The sequence below is a fragment of the Myxocyprinus asiaticus genome, chromosome 6 (genome assembly GCF_019703515.2).
Source record: "Myxocyprinus asiaticus isolate MX2 ecotype Aquarium Trade chromosome 6, UBuf_Myxa_2, whole genome shotgun sequence".
Lineage (NCBI taxonomy): Eukaryota > Metazoa > Chordata > Actinopteri > Cypriniformes > Catostomidae > Myxocyprinus > Myxocyprinus asiaticus.
In genome coordinates, this window is record NC_059349.1 from 2,874,699 (window position 1) to 2,896,735 (window position 22,037).

Here is a 22,037-nt window from a genome sequence, read left to right on the forward strand (position 1 = left end):
GTGTCCAGAGTGTTTAATTCGGACATTTATTTCAGTCTGCTACATTACTGACTGCACTGATAAACTACAGCTGGCTAACAGCAAACAGATGTGATAAACATGAGTGACATGGTTGTCAGGGACAGGGTTAACGTTATATTAGTTATATAAAATGATGGGGTATAAATTTTTTTATTAACTTTCCAGTATGTATTTCACAAACTAGTTAGCAATTTAATGAGAAGAGATCGCTCAAATCCACACAGTTTAACTCCACCCTGTCTGCAGAGCCACCGTCAGTTCAGAGTGAGCTCTGTAAACAATGGAGTCGGAGCGCGCTCTGCTGGACAAACTATGCTATGACACCAATTCTAAAGCATTGTTTTCTGCATTATATGTTCTGAAAAAAAGTTTTCATATCGGCGCATATCGGTAAAATATACGCCGATATCGAATTTCATTTTGCCCCAGACTCTGTATTTTAGGCGATGGGGCGGTCATCAGTATATTGACAATAAGCACAAAAAAAATAGGGTCCTAACCAGCATCATGATTGCCAGATAAATAGTTTTAAGGGGATGGAAGTCGGCTGAAGTGCCCCCAATTCAGGAGTGGTGCTCGGAGATGGGGAGGGTGACGGCTTTTGAAGAAGGGTCATCTAGAAGACTGGGGAATTTGGACTTGTTTTTGGGGAAATATATATATATATATAATTTTTTTTTTTTTTTGTGTGTGTGTGTGTGGGTGACCTGGGGTGTTATTGGGGGTCGGGTGGTGATGCGGATGGGGGGTGGGGTTTGGGGGGTTAATAGAGGGGGTTAAGTATTGATTCTGTTTGTATATGTTTTGCTTTTCTTTGTTTAATATATGAATCAATAAAAAAATGTTAATCACAAAAAAAAAAAAAAAAATGGTCGGTCAAAATTACGATCAAAGAACATGTGAAATCAGTAATAAAATCTGACAATACTGGGGGAAAAAATGTGATTGAGGTTCAGTGCAACTCAAAATAGAGCAGATCACATATAAATATAGGCTATATATACAGCTCTGGAAAAAAATTAAGAGACCACTGCAAAAGGTAGGTCTGATCACTGACAATGATGAAACAGCCTACAGAGAGGAGGTGCACACTCTGACACGCTGGTGTCAGGAGCACAACCTCTCCCTCAACGTCAGCAAGACAAAGGAGCTTGCGGTGGACTTCAGGAGAAGAGATAGAGAACACAGTCCCATCACCATCAATGGAGCACCAGTGGAGAGAGTCAGCAGCTTCAAGTTCCTGGGTGTCCACATCACTGAGGAACTCACATGGTCAGTCCACACTGAAGCTGTTGTGAAGAAGGCTCATCAGCGTCTCTTCTTCCTGACTACACCAGCACTGTAGAGAGCATCCTGACTGGCTGCATCTGCACCTGTTACGGCAATAGCACCGCCCACAAACGCAAAGCCCTGCAAAGGGTGGCGCGACCTGCCAGACACATCATCGGAGGTGAGTTTCCCTCCCTCCAGGACATATATACCAGGCAGTGTGTGAAAAAAGCTCGGAGGATCATCAGAGACTCCAGCCACCCGAGCCATGGGCTGTTCTCACTGCTACCATCAGGCAGGCGGTATCGCAGCATCAGGACCCGCACCAGCCGACTTCATGACAGCTTCTTCCCCCAAACAATCAGACTTCTGAACTCTTGATTTCTCATGATCAGTATACATCAGCACTGCACTTTATTAATCTTACACTGGACTGTCATAAATTATATTCTCTTTTAACAACACACTGGCAGCTGACTATCAACTGACAGCCTGAATGTCAGTACAGTACAATACAACCTACTGTATATTTTATATATACTATATATACTATTTTTTATTGTATAATGTGTATTCTGTATTGTGTGTATTATATACTGTACATTGTATGTTATTATTTGTATATTGTGTTGTGTAATTATGTGTATATTAGATTTTAAATTGTGTTACGTAAATCTGATGTTTATTGTAAACTGGTATATGTCGATCGGAGCTGCACCCAAGAATTTCACACACCATTGCACTTGTGTATATGGTTGTGTGACAGTGATTTGATTTTTTAAAATTATCTTTCTCTGGATTTACTATTTATAGGTATGTGTTTGAGTAAAATGAACATTTTTGTTTTATTCTATAAAGTACTGACAAAACTTCTTCAAAATTCCAAATAAAAATATTGTCACTTAGAGCATTTATTTGCAGAAAATGTCAACTGGTCAAAATAACAAAAAAGATGCAGTGTTTTCAGACCTCGAATAATGCAAAGAAAACAAGTCCATATTCATTTTTAAACAACACAATACTAATGTTTTAACATAGGAAGAGTTCAGAAATACATTTTTGGTGGAATAACCCTGATTTTCAATCACAACTTTCATGCGTCTTGTCATGCTCTCTACCAGTCTTTCACATTGCTGTTGGGTGACTTTATGCCACTCCTGGTGCAAGAATTCAAGCAGCTTGGCTTTGTTTGTTGGCTTGTGGCCATCCGTCTTCCTCTTGATCACATTCCAGAGGTTTTCAATGGGGTTCAGGTCTGGAGATTGGGCTGGCCATGACAGGGTCTTGATCCGGTGGTCCTCCATCCACACCTTGATTGACCTGGCTGTGTGGCATGGAGCATTGTCCTGCTGGAAAAAACAATCCTCAGAGTTGGGGAACATTGTCAGAGCAGAAGGAAGCAAGTTTTCTTCCAGGATAACCTTGCACGTGGCTTGATTCCTGCGTCCTTCACAAAGACAAATCTGCCCCCCAGATCATCACCGATCCTCCATCTGGTCGTTTAATGGTTAGACGGTAATCTGGGGGTGCTTCAGCAAGGCTGGAATCAGGCAGATTCGTCTTTGTGAAGGACGCATGAATCAAGCCATCAAGTCTAGAGACTGTTGTGCGTGAAAGTCCCATGAGATCAGCAGTAACAGAAATACTCAAATCAGCCCGTCTGGAACCAACAATCATGTCACGGTCGAAATCACTGAGATCACATTTTTTTTTCCCATTCTGATGATTGATGTGAACATTAACTGAAGCTCCTGACCCATATCTGCATGATTTTATGCACACACGATTGGTTGATTAGATAATCATAATAAGTAGTTATAAAGGTGTTTCTAATAAAGTGCTCGGTGAGTGTATTTATTTAGTCAGGCTTAATTGGTAACATGATGCTGCTCATCATCTTTTTCTATCAGCTCAGGCTTTGATCTTTAGTGTAAGATTACTTCACAAGCACATGCACATGAATGAGTGACATTTGCTGCAAACAGCCAAACATCATGTAAAACATGGAGAGAGAGAGAGATTTACTTCTCGTGAGAGAGTCAGAGGGATTTACCTCTCCGCTGAAGGCCGATCTTTATGAAATATGAAGAATTTAAATACAACTCCAATTCAGAAAAAGTTGGGACAGTATGGAAAATGCTAATAAAAACAAAAAGGATTGATTTGTAAAATTGATTAACCCTGTGCTATTAAAAGCACTACAGCGGTACCAATACGACTACTGAAATTTTGGTATCGTGACAACACTAGGCAGAACCAGAGTGTTCTTCATTAATTACAGTTGTGTGTACAGTAGTAATATTCCCAGATATTAGTGGTATTTGTTTTAACTCGGTTGTAAAGCGGCATTTGCGGCTTAGACTATACCTCACCAGGATGACAGCATATATCTGAGCTCTGTGCTGCCATAGGGCCTTGTTAAACAGGACACTATACGGAGCGCAACAGAACACAACTGGCATTGGGATACCGAGATGCTTTTTTACAAATTGAGCTCTATTCAACTTGACACAGCATTTTAAAATGCATTGGTTATTCTGCACGACTCTGATAAGAAAGCAAGATGCAACGGCAGAAAACCTCCACCTAAGAGGTCATTTAAAAAAAAAAAAAAGTTTTTCTTTTTTTTTCTTTTTATCCCCTTTTTTCTCCCAATTTGGAATGCCCAATTCCCACTACTTAGTAGGTCCTCGTGGTGGCACGGTTACTCACCTCAATCCGGGTGGCAGAGGACAAGTCTCACTTCTGAGACCATCAATCCGCACATCTTGTTACGTGGCTCGTTGTGCATGACACCGCGGAGACTCTGCATGTGGATGCTCATGCTACTCTCCACGATCCATGCACAAATTACCACGCACCCCACTGAGAGCAAGAACCACTAATCGTGACCACGAGGAGGTTACCCCATGTGACTCTACCCTCCCTAGCAACTGGGCCAATTTGGTTGTTTAGGATAACTGGCTAGAGTCACTCAGCACACCCTGGATTCAAACTCGCGATTCCTGGGGTGGTAGGGTGGGGTGGGGTGGTCTCAATACTCGCTGAGCTACCCAGGCCCCCCTTAAAATAGTTTTCTATGAAAACATGCGCTAAATAGACGTCTTTGACTGTTGTGTCGCATAGTGCTGTTTTTTCAGCATCTTGTTTAGGAGAACGTTTTTTTACTAGATGCTGTGTCAAGACTAACTTAAACCTTTAAAACCAAATTTCGAAACCAGCATTCTATTATATTCATTGCACTGCGTCTAGCTTTTTTTATTTAGAGCAATAGCACGATTGGTCTGAACAGCCCCCAGGTCATTGTCAGTGCTTGGCTCACATTCAAGGATTTGATTGTGCATTTATATCTTAAATTCAATGTATATTTTAATTTTTATTTGACAGCCTTAAAAGTGTATGTGACAAGGAGGAGGGCTGGGCCGGGCCGTGACTACGCACGCCCAGCCCCCAAACGGGCTAATCAGCCGAGGAGAGGGATAAATGCAGCCAAATGCGGCAGTTCGATAGAGAGAGAGCCACACACAGCTGCCGTGTGTGTATTTGTATCTTTTTGTTTAAATTAAATATTACTTTGACTGTTCGTCCGGTTCCCGCCGCCTCCTTTCCCATTTTAACCCTGTCACAGCATACTCAGTAATTTTTATTTTATTTTTAAAACAATTTTACGCCTTAAGAAATGAATAATAATATGTATAAAATCACGAGCACTCGCATGATATGAACCTTGTAAAAGCTGTTGAAATCTACATGGAGAAGGTCTCGTCATGTGGGCTGCCATATTAGGATCACATGACCAGCCGAGTACTATTTGCTTAATCTCAGTAACTGTTAGTTATTGGAAACTTTCAGTCAGAGATTAAATTAATCATGGCTAACTGTAATTATTAAATTTCAACAGTGGCATCTGAAACCGAACACTTGCGTTTGAACGATGCTGCATCCACATTCCCGAGTATCAATGTAAATCTAAGATTGCATACATAAAAAACTACTGAGTGCACCTTTAAAGGAGTGATGAGATGCTGACCTCCCAAAAGGTCTCTCCATACATCAATAACTGAATAGTTATGCCAATAACTGTATATAGCAGTGTTTCTAGCACCACTGTTCACTGGCAGTGCTCAACCATTGCTGAATCTACAGATCCAAGCAAAGCTCAAATTTTACCAGAGTTGCTAGCTTGCAGTCTGTAATGAGTTTAAGGGTGCTTTCACACTAGCACTTTTGGTGAGAACCCGGGGTCGAATGACGTCAAAGTTTGGTTCGTTTGAATGATGTGAATGCTGTTTTCCTAACTCTGATGCACACCCACGAACTGCACCCGGGTCCGCTTGAAAAGCTGGTCTGAGGTATGGTTCATGTGAACACGGTTTGCTACTGATATGAATGCAATCATACCAAATCGCGGAAGTGAACCGCTTGTGATGACGTATAATTTGTGTCTTTGCAGGCTCGCAATCGCAATTATTATGGTATTATGCATTTCTAATACCTGCTTGTGTCCAAAAACACCGCCTTCAGAGAGCAGTTCACATTCTTAATATCTCTTGCAATGCATCTGCGGGCTTGTGGTAGACTAACGCGAATATTCATCACATCATTGCACAATCAATGCATCCGTAGCACACAAAGACAAGTGTTGTTCTGTGCATGGCAAGTTTTCAGGGTAAATCCAAAGAGACAGACTTTATTGCGTCTTTATGACATCTTCTCGAGTTATCTAATTACAGTGGTAAACAGCTGCCACTTGTACTCACGTTGATGACATAATCGTACCATGGTTTGGACCCAAATAATATGATGTGAACAGACCAGCGGGGGCAGCAGGAGGGGGAGGAAATGAACTCTGGTTCGGTCCAAGCAATTGATCCTAAAAGGCCAGTTACCACGAAATAAAACAAAGACAATCTTCATATTGTGTACTGTTCACTGGCTAGATGCAAAAACAAACATACATCTTGAGTCGGTTCTTAGGCACTCACTAAGTTACACATTATTAGTGCTGGATGGCGCATAATTTTGTGTGGCAATTAGCTCAGTTAATTAGAAGTTTCATAAAGCTTTGTGAATCACTGAACTGCAAGTCGTTGTAACTTTTATTCCTGGGAGGGTGGTCAACCTGCTCCTGATGGAGAACGCCACCTGGTAATTTGAGTTTGAGGTCCCTGGTTTAGAGTTTACAGAGAATAGTGTGAAAGGGAAAACATACAATGAGTGGCAACACCATAATACTGTATTGCTAGTGACTACATTCACATGCACTTAAGAAAACGGTTTATTCCAGGGTTTTTGCAGTAAGCGGCTTTCTGAAACATCATGTAAACAAGAACATTGATTTCCTTATGCCGTTTAAAGGATTAAGAGAAAGCAGTTTAACACATCCAGTTTCTCCTAGAGAACTTAATGTGGCCATGTAAACATGTAAGCGCCTGATATTTTTGAAGAGTGCACATGTGCGTGAACAGAACGGATAACAAACGTCATAGGATTGAGCCCAACAACAAGTCAACACAGAGGAAAGACATTTCTGGGAGTACAGTGGGAAAAGCACATACACTATAAAGTATACCCATTTATACACACCAATGTAAAATATCGACTGTCCCTAACATTCGCGTATATGCGCTTGTACATGGGGGGAGTCCATAAGTTTTGCATAAGAGGGAAACCCCAGTATTCCATACGCTGCAGGTCGCGATAGAAAGTAAACAAACACAGCAACAACTCTGGAATATCTGGGAATTAAGCCAAGAAATGGGAAATAAAATATTGAAGTCTTCCTCGGATGCCATGTTTGTTATTTACACAAGCATCACAAGGAAGTTACATTGCTGTGGAGAAAGCTGTTTACTGACTGAACGGCATGTATACAGGAGTAAAGAGTATGCCGCTTATACAGTGCCACTTTCTCGCAATACGGCGCTTTCTGGTGTCCATGTAAACGTAGTCCGTGAGAGAGGTCAGAAGTGAATGGATAGACTGGTTCAAGCTCACAAGAAGGCAACAGTAATGGAAATAACCATGTTACAACAGTGTAATACAGAAATTACACTTGTGTCATCATAACCTTAAATTTATCCACCAGGTTTGTGCCATTTACATGAGACTGATAGAATTACCCTTTAACACATCAAATATTACTTAAAAATAGATAATTGACCTTTGGCACTGGGAAACTGGGGTTCACTGTGATTTTCTGTTTATTTGTCAAGTCATTTTTATTTGTAAAGCACTTTTCACAGCACACATCGTTTCAAAGCAGCTTTACAGAAGATCATGCATTAACAGAAAATGAAACTGTAATACCTATAATGTCTTAGAGTCATCGTTATGTAGTTTGATAAAATACGATTGTGAATTGTGTTTAAAAATAAGTAATTAAATAACTATTGTATTTAGAAACCCAGTGAGCAAGCGGAAGGCGACTGTGGCAAGGAACACAAAACTGATAAGATTTTGGTTAATAGAGAAAAATAACCTTGGGAGAAACCAGGCTCACTGTGGGAGCCAGTTCCCCTCTGGCTAAACAACATGAATATGATGCCAATATTACTTAATAATGTATAGTGCAAGTCATGGTTTAAAATTATTAAACTAAGTTAGTGTTAAGGTTCAGTGTTTAAACAAAGATTCTGTAAGAACTGTTAGATTAATGACTAATGTCTTTGAAGTTCATCCTGGATTAACTGCAGAAGCTCACATAGATGCATTGTCCTTTGTTAGTTGGCTGATGAAGGGTTTTGTTGGCAATTAATTGATAGTCTGTGTATTCCATTATAAGTGTGTAGTCCATCATTAGACCAAGGTGATGCAGGCAGAGATCAGTTAGGTGCATCGCAGTTCAACCGGCTGGTAATTTCGGTGAGGTCTATCCTAAGTCCAAGGTTCAGGCAATGGCATATTTCACGTTTGTTGTCCTTTAATAGACTTCTTATCTATTTAATGTGTTTGTTTTAGACCTGATGGAAGTGAAAGAAGAAATTGAACAACTGAAGGAAGTGGAGGAGCAACAGTATCAGAAACCTTCTAATATCACACCTGGAGAGAAATTATTTAGTTGCTCACAGACAGAACAGAATTCCTCACAACAAACAAAGGCTTGTATAAGAATTCACACCGCTGGGAAGAATTACTCATGTCCTCAGTGTGGAGAGAGTTTCACACGTAAAGATTATCTAAGGATTCACTTAAGATTTCATGCTAAAGATAAGCCTATTGCATGCCTCCAGTGTGGAATGAGATTCAAATATCAAGTAAACCTTAATAGGCACATGACAGTTCACACTGGAGAAAGGCCGTTCATATGCCCTCACTGTGAAAAGGGTTTCGCATATTCAAAATGTCTTGAAAATCATCTGCACGATCAGCACCCTGGAGCAAAGTCATCAAACTGTGATGAGTGTGATAAAAATGTTATGGTGGCATCAAATGAGAAACCCCATTTGTGTTCCTTATGTGGAAAAAGTTTTTTATGCTTGCACCGTTTTAAAGAGCACCAGGAAATCCATTGTGGGAAAGCTTATGTGTGCCCTGAGTGTGGCGATGCCTTTGCAGGAGCTGGCAACTTGAAGATGCACCAAAGAATCCATATTAAAGATAAGCCTTTCACGTGCTCACAATGTGGAAAGTGTTTCACTCATTTAGCAGCCCTGAAAACTCATGATAAAGTGCATAATGAAGAGAAGCCTTCATGTGTGAAGAGTTACACCAGATCGAATCATTTCAAAAAGCATTCTGGAAAAATGTCACAGTGAGCAAAGTTAATCTTCAGGTCCAATGTTTGAAACCCAAAGATTACATTTTTCCTTTAAAGGAACCCAAAAATTTTAATTCTCTCATCATTTAGATATTTTGATGGACAAATGATGTGAATATATCCATACAATGTAAATCAATGTGGTCCAACACTTCTCAAAGTCCAAAAAGGACATAAAGGTCATGAGGTTCATTTCATGTCTTCTGAAGCAATCCGATCGGTTTTGGGTGAAAACAGACCAAAATGTAACTCGTTTTTTCACTATAAATCTTGCTATCTGGAGTCTCCTTGACATGATTAGTACACTTCCACATGCTTGATGCATAAGTCTAGCTTGGAGCTTTGGAAGTGTTGCACCCCATTGACTTGCATTGTATGGCTATATTTGCATCATATGTCCATCAAAAGATCTTTGTGTTACACAGAAGAAAGAAAGTCATACAAACTTGAGACGGCATAAGGGTGTGTACATGATGAGAGAATTATCATTTTTGGGTGAACTATTTGGGAGGGGGGGGGGTGTATAGATGCTGAGTAATCATTATGCAAATATACTAATTGAAATGTCTATTATTATTTCTCCATTCAGTTGAATCTTTTTTACATTTTGTTAGTCATTGAAAAGTGATGATGCATTGAGAATTTGACAACTAAAGACTCTTGTCGAAAAATCACTGAAAGATTATTCTATGGTTTTAAGCTTAAACAGACAATTATTTTTATTGTGTGGATGAAAATATTTCTGAGGAAATTAATTTAGGCTATTTCTGTGTTTTTATTATGTGCTTTTTTGCAGAATCAAGTCTAGCTTGGGCATGGTTATAAGTAATTGTCATTTATTGAATCCAGGGTTCCCACAATCATGGAAAATCTGAAAATAGGAATTAAAAAATGTGTGATTTCCAGGCCTGCAAAGTCATGGAAGTATAACAAATTGTTGGTCATGTAAATGTAATTGTAAATTTAATTTTGCTCTACCTGGAGACTCAGAAAGTTGAATCCTCGTTTGAGCTGGATTCAGATCTGAGGTCATTTTTTTTTTTTTCTTTGGAGACTTGCTCAAATAAGTGTTTTTATTAATCCTTAATTCCAAGGATTGGTAGGCTACCTGGCTTACAAATGGAAATACTGCCTGACAATCTCAGTAGAATTGTTTTTAAAACTGTTATGCCATAATCATTAGTGACTTAAATTATGGAAGATAATTGGTCAAAAAATGTGGGAACCCTATATATCTTATTTCCATGTCCTCTACAATGTATTTGATAGTGTGCTGATTGTACATTAAACACTTTTTTCTGATAATATCATATTCCTGTACAAAGTTAGTCTGAGGCTGATTAAAGGTGATACATTGAGAAATAAAAAGACTATTTCACTAAAATCACTTAGAGACTACTGTGTATGATTGCCCATTAACCAGTCAAAGGTATTATATATAAAAATATATTGTTTTCCTATGTGTTATTTGCCAGATCAGTCTAGTTTAGGCATGGGGTAGTTTATGTTTGGAGACATTTATGTCAGGAGTTAATAATGTTTGTATCTTATAACCAAGGTCTCTAAAGTGTAGTGTATAGTGTGCTGATTGTATGTGAAATTACCAGAAATGAAAAGGAGCAATATCTTGTACAGTGTGAGCTATTTAATAATTGTATTTTATTTTTGCAAGTTATTTACTCTCATCTATTTAGTAAGGTATACACTAGGGATAATCAAATTACATAGCTTAGGGGCCTCTTGATAGATAGATGGATAGATAGATAGAGTAGCAGAATGAACAAGGCACATAAACAAAAAGAGGTAAGTTCAAATAATTTACCTCAAAGGTGCCCCTTTATTTAACAAAGTGAAATGTGAATAAGTGATGATAGACATTGTGGAGGGTGACAAGAAGTGAGAAAGTGATCTTTGTTGCTGAGGCGGTCAGCTTTTCCGGGCGTTACTCGCTATCTGTAGGAGAAGAGGTAAGTGGCTTTGCGGAGACATTGCTCATCTGTCTCTTTGGCAGATGTTGGTCAAATCCAAAAAGTAGCTGCCACTTGCTGTTATTTTGGACTAGTAGGTGTTGTTAGCCAGGAGATTGTACTGCACTCTACTGACTATTAAGGTAAGCTTAGTCTATTATTGACTAGTTTAAAGCAATTCTGCTGAAGTTTCAGGCATTTTCATTTTTTGACTTTTGAGTTGCTAATTTGTGGGCTGGACTCCACTGTGCATCAAATAGTAATTAGTACTTAAATTGTGAAAGTACTATAGCGGAAGCGGCAGCCCTCTTCATGTGAAGACCTGTGAGTCTACCTGTGCAAGGACACCAACAATGCGGCATCTACTAACGCTTAAGTTTTTTGCCTTTACTCGCCGTCTTTCTTATGCTTGTAATATGTATGTCCATTACATTCATGTTATTTCCTGTAGGCGAAAATCCACACATCGTACACTAAACACAGCATATGAGGTCCCTTAGTACTGCCTCACCACAGCCCCACTCTCTCTCAGTTGAACTGTGAAACTCAGTCAGCTGTCAACAAATCTGACTTCATCCCAGCCTTTGCAAGTCAGAAACAACTCAATGTTTTGGCTCTGACTGAGACATGGATCGGCACAGACAACACTGTAACTCCCTAAGCTCTTTGTACCAACTTTACTTTCACCCACACCCCTCGTCTGTCTGGGTGGGTCCGGGAAACTGATCTGCTCACTTCCAAATAATGGAAATTTACTCCTCTTACATCTCTCTGCAATAACACTTCCTTCGAATATTTTACCATTACTGTCACTAACCCTGCTAACATTCAATTTTTGGTCATCTATCATCCTCCAAGTCAACAAGGCAATTTTGATGAAGAGCTAGATGTATTGCTGTCCTCATTCCCTGAGGATGGTACTCCGCTGGTCTTCCTTGGGGACTTCAACATCCACATGGACAAGCTTGACTCTCTAGCTATTCTGACCGCATTTGACCTTACAAGATTGCACACCCCTGCAACACACAGAGCAGGACAATGGCTTGATCTCATCCTCACATGTAATTGTATCTCCAATAATCCTATTGCCACTCCTATACATACTTCTGACCATATTATTCATCCAGTTCTCTGTCACTCTCCCTTCTTTCTTACATCTCACTCCACCTATCTTTTCCTTCCACCATAACCTTCGCTCTGTATCTCCCACTCACTTCTCTTCTATAGACTCTGCATCCCATTCCATCACTGCATTAACCACTTCTCTACACTTGATGTAAATTAAGCTACAAATGCTCTTTGTTCAACATTAACTTCTTTCCATATGTCTGACCTCTTACCTCCAGGCCAGCACATGCCACACCCTCTAGCCCCTGGCTGTCAGAGAACACAGAACTGAGCTCAGGGCTGTGGAGAGGAAGTGATGCAAGACAAAAGACTCTGCTGACCTTAGCAAGTATCAATCTGTTCTATCCACTTTTTCCTCTAGTGCAGTGGTTCACAACCCTGTTCCTGGAGGCCCCCTAACACTGCACATTTTGTATATCTCCCTTTTCTGACACACCCAGTTCAGGTCTTGGAGTCTCTATTAACGATTTGATGAATTGAGTCAGGTGCGTTTGACTGGTGTTCCTCAGGGATCAGTTCTTGGACCCCTCTTCTCGATTTATACTACATCACCTGAACGATAATTAAGGAACATGGTTTATCCTTACACTGCTACGCAGATAATATCCAGCTCTACTTCTTGCTTCAGCCTGACGACCCCACCGTCTCAACTTATATCTCTGCCTGCCTCTCGAAGATCTCAGGCTGGATGAAGGAATGCCACCTTCAGTTCAACCTTGTCAAGACAGAATTCCTCTTGATCCCAGCCAACCTGTCTGTTGACCACAATCTCACTATTCGTCTTGTTTCATCTACACTAACGCCAACCAGGACCACTCAGAACCTGGGTGTGGTGGTAGATGACCAGCTTAACTTCACTGCCCACATCTCATCAACCACCCGATCTTGCAGGTTCACACTTTACAACATCAGGAATATCAGAAAATCTGCTGAAACCATCTCAACTAGAGTCAGGTTGGGTTAACCTCCTCATGAAGTGCTGCTGAGAACAGCGTGAAGCATCCACACGTGCAGGTCTCTGCTCAACAAGCCACGTGATAAGGTGCACGGATTGACTGTCTCAGACACGGAGGCAACTGAGATTCGTCCTCCGACACCTGGATTGAGGTGAGTCACTATGACACCACAAGGTCCTAGAGCGCATTTGGAATTGGGCATGCCAAATTGGGGAGAAAAGGTGAGACCATGGATGTGTTCACAGCTATGTGGAACTGCCCACGATACTGAGAAAACTGTGAACGCATTGGCTAGTTCAAATATCAGTGGCCAATGAGAGTCCACTATTGTGCTGAAGCAGGTGGCGCAGCTTATTCTCCATTTCCAGTAAAGCATGGGGCATGAAGGTGTCACAGACTGTGCTGTAACAAATTGGGGTGTAGCCAGGCTGTGTGATGTTCGCCGAATAGTGCATCTTATCTATTTCTCCTTTGGTAAGTGGTTCAAAGTCCATGTAGAACATTTTGATGAAGACCTGGTTCAGTTCACTTTTCCTCTCCTGTGATAAATTTGTTTTTGTCTGTCATTGTTGAAAGAAGCTTTTAAACCTACCCCTTTCTCTGTTTGCATTTGCTGAGCTTGTAAATTCCACAAATTACGGCACTAAAATTAATTTAAGATGGTAATCATTAAAAGTCATACTGTGGAATATTAACAAATTGATATGCTTAGTTGGTGTTTTAGGTCGTTACATTTTAATTACATTTAATTCAGAACATTTTTCAGTTGAGATGGCGATTAGATTAGATTTGAATGATATGATTGTTTTAAAAATATTTAATAGGAGAGAGAGAGAGAGATTTACAGACCTTTAGATTTTCTTTCCTCATATGACTAGAACACTTTATCATGTTTTCTGGACACATGCCTTTTAAGATTCCACAATGAACCTTTGGTCATGGCAGTCACCTCCCCAGACTCGCGTTCTCCTTCGCTGTCATTAATTTTCAAGGTATATTTGTATTTTTGATCACCCTGCTTCTGATAGTATTTCAGAAAATCCATCTTTCTGTCAAGCTAATGGTGTTTAACACTGTGCTTAACATGTGAATTCTTGCTCATATACAGTTGCATTGTGATCCATTAACATGAGTTGTGCTCATGATGTAGCGTCAGTGGAGCACTCTTGGAGCGAGAGATGCTCCGACTTTCAAAAAATCCGCTCCTCGCTCTAAGCAAAATCACGTCACTCTGCTTCCACTCTGCTCCGCTCACATACTTTGCCTACTAGCCATTACAGAGCAGTCAAAAGCATTGCTGCAGCCACCCCATCATATTAAAAAATATGAAGGAAAGTGGGAACAATAAACCAACTACTTGATGCCAAGGCAGAGACACTAGCCATGATGGGTAGTGGTCCGATGTATTAACACACCTTCCTGGTTAGCAGGAAGGAGGGGAGCTGAGCAATCGCCTGGCCAGTGGCTTTGGCACAATGGTATTAGCCAACAGGGTAGTGAAACACTGCACACATGCTCTCATATACATGAGTGGGAATAGAGAGACCACGTTTTTGATCTAACACCACTATTAACCAATTGGTCAGCGATTGGTCAGTTGGTCAACCCTCTTCCTATGTGAATATCTGGGAGGAGAGAGATGACACATGCAGGTTATAAAACCTGGCAAAGGTGTTAGGAGAAGTCCAACCTGTAGCCAGACATATGTCTTCTAGTGACACGCCCTATTCCCATGCCAAGGAGGCAGCCATACTCTTGGTAAAATGAGCTTTTATGCCCATGGAACATTTTATGTCTTGCGAATCATAAGCAAGTGCAATAACGTCCACATCCCAGTCACAGTATCTTTTCTTGGTGACATCCAAGCCCTTTGAGCGACCTCGACGGCAAGCAAATAATTTTTCAGAATCAGATACCCTGAAATGACTCATTGTACATGTGTAATGCCCTTACTGGGCAGAGCATGTGTAGCATCTTTGATCATCCGATTCCAAGGGAGGAAGAAAGAACACCTGCAGGGTAACAACCTGAGCCATATAGGTGTTTGCCAGCACTTTGTGTGCATAACCCCCTCTGGGCTGGAGAATGACCTTTGACAGGCTTGGTCTGAATTCTTACAAGACTTTGCTGGCTGAAAGGGCCTGAAGGTTACCAGGGCCACCCATAGACTTGCCAGTTTCTTGAGCAGAGATCGCAAAGGCAGCTGCACCAGAGTCTTGACACAGTCAACACCTTTTGCCTTTTTCAGTGGCAGTGTTTTCTCCAGCTTGAACCTTGTCAAGCAAAGGAGAATGGACTGAACACATTAGTTGGTTATATGTGCCAACATGGCAACCGAGTCGAGTTTCATTTCCAGGAAGGAAACTTACTGACTGGAAACAAACACGCTCTTTGTTCAGTTGACCCTAATTTTAGGGCTCAAGTGAGAACTTCAAGCAACTCAGAGGCTGCTTTTTCCTGTTTACCACCCTTTGGGGAAAAAAACAGCAAGCTCTTCACATTAGTGCATACACATTTCACTAATGAAAGCCCAGCAAGCTTATACTTTATCTCCGTCGAATCCCTCCTAAAATCTCAATGCTCTGTAACCCATCCTCTGGCTTCTCACTCATACAGATCTTCAGAAGCCACAGAAGCATTAGCAGGAGGAGAGTGGAGTGGCTTTCAGAACAAAAGCATTTATCCGAGAACAAAGCGTGCCATCTGTTCGCAATGAAGACATGCACGCACTCTGTCAGTGAAGGCTCAGCCCAGGCTATACAATGATGAGTCAAAACATTATGACTACTCACAGGTGAAGTGAATAACATTGATCATCCTAACAAGGCCACATGTCAAGGTCTGGGAATTATGTTGTGACTAAACAAAATCCTAAATAAATCAAAACTATCTTATATTTTAGCATCTTCAAAGTAGTCACCCTTTGCCTAGAATTTGCAGACATATACTCTTGACATTATCTCAACCAACTTCTTGAGGTATCACCCTGGGATGCTTTTTAAACAGTATTGAAGGAGTTCCCATCTATGTTGGGCACTTATTGGATGCTTTTCTTTATTATTTGGTCCAAGTCATCAATTTCAAAAACTTTTTTTTTTAATTAATTTTTGTTTTATAATGAAATAAATGAATATGGTGGCACAATTATATTTTTGTCTACAAAACTAATTTCAAGCATTTAAGCATACGCCTTCAGATCAAAATATTTTTAAGATCATGAGAAGCATTTCAGTCAAGTGTTTCAAAACTTTTGACTGGTATTGTGTGTGTGTGTGTGTGTGTGTGTGTATATATATATATATATATATATATATATATATATATATATATATATATATATATATATATACTTATTAAGAAGTGGAACATTTGGGGATCTCTTGATACCAAGCCAAGGTCAGGTAGACCAAGAAAGATTTCAGCCTCAACTGCCAGAAGAATTGTTCAGGATACATTTTGGTTTGTTCTCACACAAAACCAACTGGATTGCTTCAGAACCACTGGAGTCATATGGATTATGTTTATGCTGACTTTATCTGCTTTTGGAGCTTCAAAGGCCTGATCATTTGATGATCATTTTTGAGTGAACTATCCCTTTAATAGAGCTCCTGAAAAGCCTCTATTTCAAGCCAATGGACCCTTTTCACACTTCCAGGTTTTGGAATACGGAAGTAAATGATTGCAGGGTAAACTTTGATAGCTGTGAATGGGAGACCATGGCAAATATAATTTTTGCTTACCCATTTGCTCCAACATTAAAAGAAAAATGCCACTATTACGTTTCCACAACTTTCCAAATTAAGAAAATTGAGAAAGATGGATTATGACCGTCAGAAGAAAGATGGCAAATTTACTCTCACTTTCTCAGCAAGTGTATTATAAACCTCATTGTATCTGTAGTAACTCACTTTTAACCCTTTCCGCTCAGCCTGCCAGAAATATAATTTTTGGTCAAAATATTAATAATTACAGTCTTGACCAACACAAAATAGATATCGTTTGAAAGCTTGCATGCAAGCATTATGGCCAGAACTGAACAAGTGCTTTGAAATCAGAAGTGTTCCCATTTGCCTATTTGTTTTACTCACAGAAAAAAATATAGAGAGTAATAGCTAAGTATGCCTTTGACAATTATGCTAGTGTTGCTTTATGCTGCATTTTCACTTATAACTCCACGGAAAATAAACTGAACATATTACATACTGTTACTTAGAGGAGGTGATTATCTTTCAAATGAGCCCACACACAAGGTAATTCGTGTGCATAGTGTGCACAATGTTATACATGGCCAACAGGAGATGGCGCCAAGTACATGACACAGACTAGATGCAGACTCATTGAGTGAAAAGAACTCGTTCTGTGAAATCTCATTACTAAAATCATGTCTGTTCAAATGCCTCACTCCTCTAAGGAACATGTGTAGGTTCCACAGCTCTGGCTGTTGATGCCAAATCATGCCTTGCACTTGAGAGAGGAGGTCTCTCCTCAGCGGTATTTCCCATGGAGGGCCGTCTAGTATTTCTATCATCTCCGGAAACCAGGACTGATTGAGCCATTTTGGTGCAATTAACAGAACTGTTTCCTTGTCCTCTCGGACTTTGCTGATGACAGGATAAAGGGGGTGCATCGGGAGAAATGCATACTTGCATTTCGCCTGCCATTTGTGAGCCAATGCGTCCACACCCAATGGGGCTTGGGACATGGAGTACTAAAAAGGACAGTGGGAGTTACCTTGGAGGCGAATAGGGTGACTTCCACTTTGCAGAATACTTCCCAAATTCTCAGCACCGTCTGAGGATGAAGTCTCCATTCCCTGGCAATGCTCCTTAGCGTGATAACAGATCCGTTCCATAATTCAGTCGACCTGGGACATGTGTCACACACACAGGGAGAGATAATGCTCACTCCATCGGAGGAGGCATTGTGTCATGCTCATTAATTGTGGCGATTGGATTCCGACCTTGCGATTTATGTACTCTACTACTGTTGTGTTGTCCGAACTAATCAGAATGTGGTGATTTACACTGTCGGAATGAAAAGCCCTCAAGGCTAGAAAGACAACCAGTACTTCTAGGCAGTTGATGTGCCATGCTCATTTCGCACCTGTCCAGGTGCCGAAAGTCGGGTGTCCATCGCACACCGCATCCCAACTTGTGTTGGACGCATCTGTGGTCACCACATTCCACCTGAAAATCTGACCCAACATAACACCCTTAACTAGAAGTTAGGCGCTGTCCATGGTGCTAGAGCAGCCAGGCAGCAGTAAGTTACCACAATACGGATGTGGCTTCAGGCGCGTTGTGGTACATGTCACTTGAGCCAGTACTGGAGAGGTGTCGTGTAACAGACCTAATGGTATGAGGGCGGATGCTGCCGCCATAAAATCCAGCATTCTCTGAAATGACTTCAGTGGAAAGGTTTTCCCCAGTTTGAACTGAGACAGACACTGAAGGTGCACACGCATGCTCACAGAGTCGAGACGAACTCCTAAAAAGTAAATTTGCTGGCTGGTGGAAAGTGTGCTATTTGCCCAGAGACTGTTGGGTGACACCGGTGTGTCAAGGAGGGCAGCTTTCTCTGAGTCACGCATCTCCGTGAGAGTTAGCCAAATATGCCAGTCCAGAACCACCAAGTTGCTCATCGCTTTCCCAATGGCCTAAGCGGTAGCTTTCATGGCTCGCAGCGGTGTGGAGCTCTTTGAACAGCTCTGGATTGGGGCCTTGATCATCCATCTGTTTGAGGAGCTTGGCCTGAAAAACCTGGAGCGTCGCCATGCTGTGGAGTGTTGAACCAGCTTGGCCCGCCACTGTATAGGCTCTTCCAGCCAGTGCGGACATCAGTTGACACGGCTTGTAGGGATGGGTGGGGTGGGATTTCTATCCCATGGCAGTATTTGGGTAGTGGTGGGATGCGACTGCCTGTTCCACAGGGGTAAGCTATGAGTAGCCTTTTTTCTCTGTGTGGCCCACTCTAGTGAGGATAGCAGCTCCTCCGATCTGAATGCACAAAGAGTAGGGCGCATGCCAGGTCTTTGTGAGCTCTGTGTGGACCTAAGGAAAGAATGGTGTGCACCTCCGGACCGCGGTCTGTTGACGATGGCCGGTTTTCAAAAACCATTCATCCAGGCAAGACTTTTCCGGCTCTTCTGGAGGAGGCCACTCAAGACCAAGCTCCCCAACCACCCCACAGTGCTCGCGAGGATGCGAAGAAGCTCCTTATCAGTGGCTTGTGCGCAGTCCTCACCCTCACTGGGGCAACATCCTCCGTGGACCACTCGCCTGCAGCTGTGAGGTATACAGTGTCATCCCCATCGATGTTTGCCCGTGAGAGAAAATTGTTGCACTCATCAACTGATGAAATTGGAGCAGCGGGTGATGCAGGAGAGACAATGTTACTAATGGTATCAAACAAGATTTTGGGATTACGTCTTCTATTTATACAAGGTTAGAAAAATATACATTTCTGACATCCTTAACCATGTTATTAAATTCCATTAAAAGTTATTTTTAATATTGATAGTGGACTTGAAGATGGGTGGATTTCCATAAACGCTCAACATTGCGACAAGTTCTTTTAAAGAACGAATATTATCATTCATCCAGGGGGAGGAATATTTTCCAAGGAGCCCATCTAGTCTTTATAGGAGCAACTTTATCCAGGACTGAATAACAGTACTCATTAAAAGCTTGTACTTGAGAATCAACAACAGTATTTTACATAATAACAGGACTATTATAAAAAGCAGCAGAAAAATTTGCCGCAGTATGGGAGGCTGGATCCTAGAGCGTAACGTCCAGAGATTCATGCCCTCGCAGTGAGGGCAGTCTGTCTCCATTAGAGCTGTTTGGCGTGGGCACGGCCCAGGCAGCGAATACTGCTCTCATGCTCATCTGACTGCGGGATGTGCTGCTCGCATAGGGAACATTTGTGGAATGACATCTTTAAAAAGACATGTATAGCACAAGTGTCTCTTTAGTAATATTTGAGTGTATATAAAGTATGCAGTAACACCAGCCAGAGCACTGTGGGAAGCGGGTAGGAGTTTCACTGAAGCACTGCGTTGATCAACAATGAGCATCTGAAGCGAAGAACCCGTTCACTGAGAATTCTTCACTGGAACACACAGGGGAGCAGTGAGTCTCTCGCTGCAGGTGCCTATACTAGGTGCCGAGTACAGGCGACGAGTTGTCCTTTTCACATCTTGCCGAGAAGTTCCGTCCATTGTAGGTGTATCTCGACAGCGAAGCAGAGAGGGTTTCCAAGACGAAGACGATGTTCGTAGTCTTGAAGGAACAAAATTCTAAAGAAATGGTGATTCAGCACACGCTTATATAAGCCAAATGGGCACCTAAAGGGGCAGGGCTCAAACACCATTGCCAATCAGAGTACTGCCATTATTGTATAAGGTTTCAGTTAGGTCTTCGGAGAAGGAATTGCCCATAGTGCATAGCAATTTCGAGTGAACTGAATCGAAAGGGAACTAGATCGCTCCAATGTTGCGTGCTTGCACTGTATAAACGGGCGATTGATTTATCACATCGTTTACTTGCAGAGATGTGGTATAGCGCCATTTCATATCAGATTAACAGGTTTATATTTCAGCAAATGTATTGCTGCAAGAAAGAGAGAGAGACGCGGTAGGCACCGCACTACCAGAGCTAAAAATGCAGGTTAATGAAGCTTTAAAAAAAATGGAGAAAAGTAGTGTTGCCGGGCAATACTTAAAATAAAACTAGTATTGCAATGCAATATTGGTGACGGAAACCTATGATCATATTACATAAGTTATAGAAATGGAACACTTCTAATATGTCAGCAAATTTAAAAGAACCTGGTAAGAGTTGGTTATATTGCCTATATGCATTGTTAAGTCTTTAAAAGGACACCCACCCAGCTAACAATTTAATGTTCTAAGAACGTTTTCCTAAAGTTCCCATTAAGTTATAAGAATTTTATTTCTGACTGTTTAAAACATCCAGTTTTTTAAATGTTGTATTAACGTTCTTCCTTGGTTATAGGAATGTTCTTTGAAACGTTATTAGAACATTCCACGCTCTTGTTATATAAACGTTCTCTCAATGTTTTTCAATGGTTATAAATGCAAAGAGTTACTGGAAGTTCACCAAGTGAGCTACTGTACGGTGTCAGTGTTGTTTTCAAACTTTAGGACTGGACAAAATACAATCTAGAAATAATAAAATGGAAAGCCAATAAAATAATGAAATAGAAGAGGTCAGTAAAGCACATGGAAGTAAGGAAACACTATAGACTATTAAACTAATGTTAGTTTTGAATTATAAAGATATTACTTTTCCAGTTCTGCTTTTAAAATAGGCATTTTTCATGTTGAGTCAAGACTGAAACATTGAAATGAGCAATAAAAGGGCTTAACAAACAATTCAAACTATACAGTCACGTATGGATTTCAAATCAATGTACAAATGATATATGTACCAAAAATCTGAGTTCTAAGACACTACAAGGAAATGTTCAATTCAATGTTTATTTAATATTTTTCTCTTTTAATTCTGTAGTAAATAGTAATGCTATATTCAATACAATAAATCTCCATACATATTACAATAAAGCTTCAATATTATCTTTTAATACATAATTTAATCATGTTCTAGTATTAAACAATGCGATATTTAAAGTTTAAACAATATGAACAAGAAACATAATATGAAAGCACCTGTAAAATTCAAGTTATAGTAACAAAACTGTTAAGAACCAATTAAGAATTTATGAAGTTTAAGAACTTTATGCCACAATTAAAATCCTACCTATGTTGTAGAATAGGATCTTAAAAGACATCAAAATAAAACTAAATGAATCATGTGTAAGACACATAGAATCATTTCAAATGCTGAGGTCCATGATGTGGTACGTCAGATTCGGAGACTGGGCCATCAAGCAGGAGAAAAACTCGAGAGGGTC

The 22,037-nt window shown here is 40.6% G+C and overlaps 1 protein-coding gene across 3 annotated transcripts in view; it reads left to right on the plus strand.

The window, feature by feature from the left end:
* Positions 1–22,037, plus strand: part of LOC127442945 (zinc finger protein 239-like) — an 88,556-nt gene that overhangs the window by 10,028 nt on the left and 56,491 nt on the right. The window contains exon 3 of one of the 3 annotated variants that reach the window (XM_051701363.1): positions 8,251–10,412. The exons of the other annotated variants lie outside the window; for them this stretch is intronic. Within the exon in view, the coding sequence (XP_051557323.1) occupies positions 8,251–9,047 (797 nt within the window). The 3' untranslated portion in view covers positions 9,048–10,412. Of the gene's footprint in view, positions 1–8,250; positions 10,413–22,037 lie in introns of those variants that run through there. 3 annotated transcript variants of the gene reach the window in all.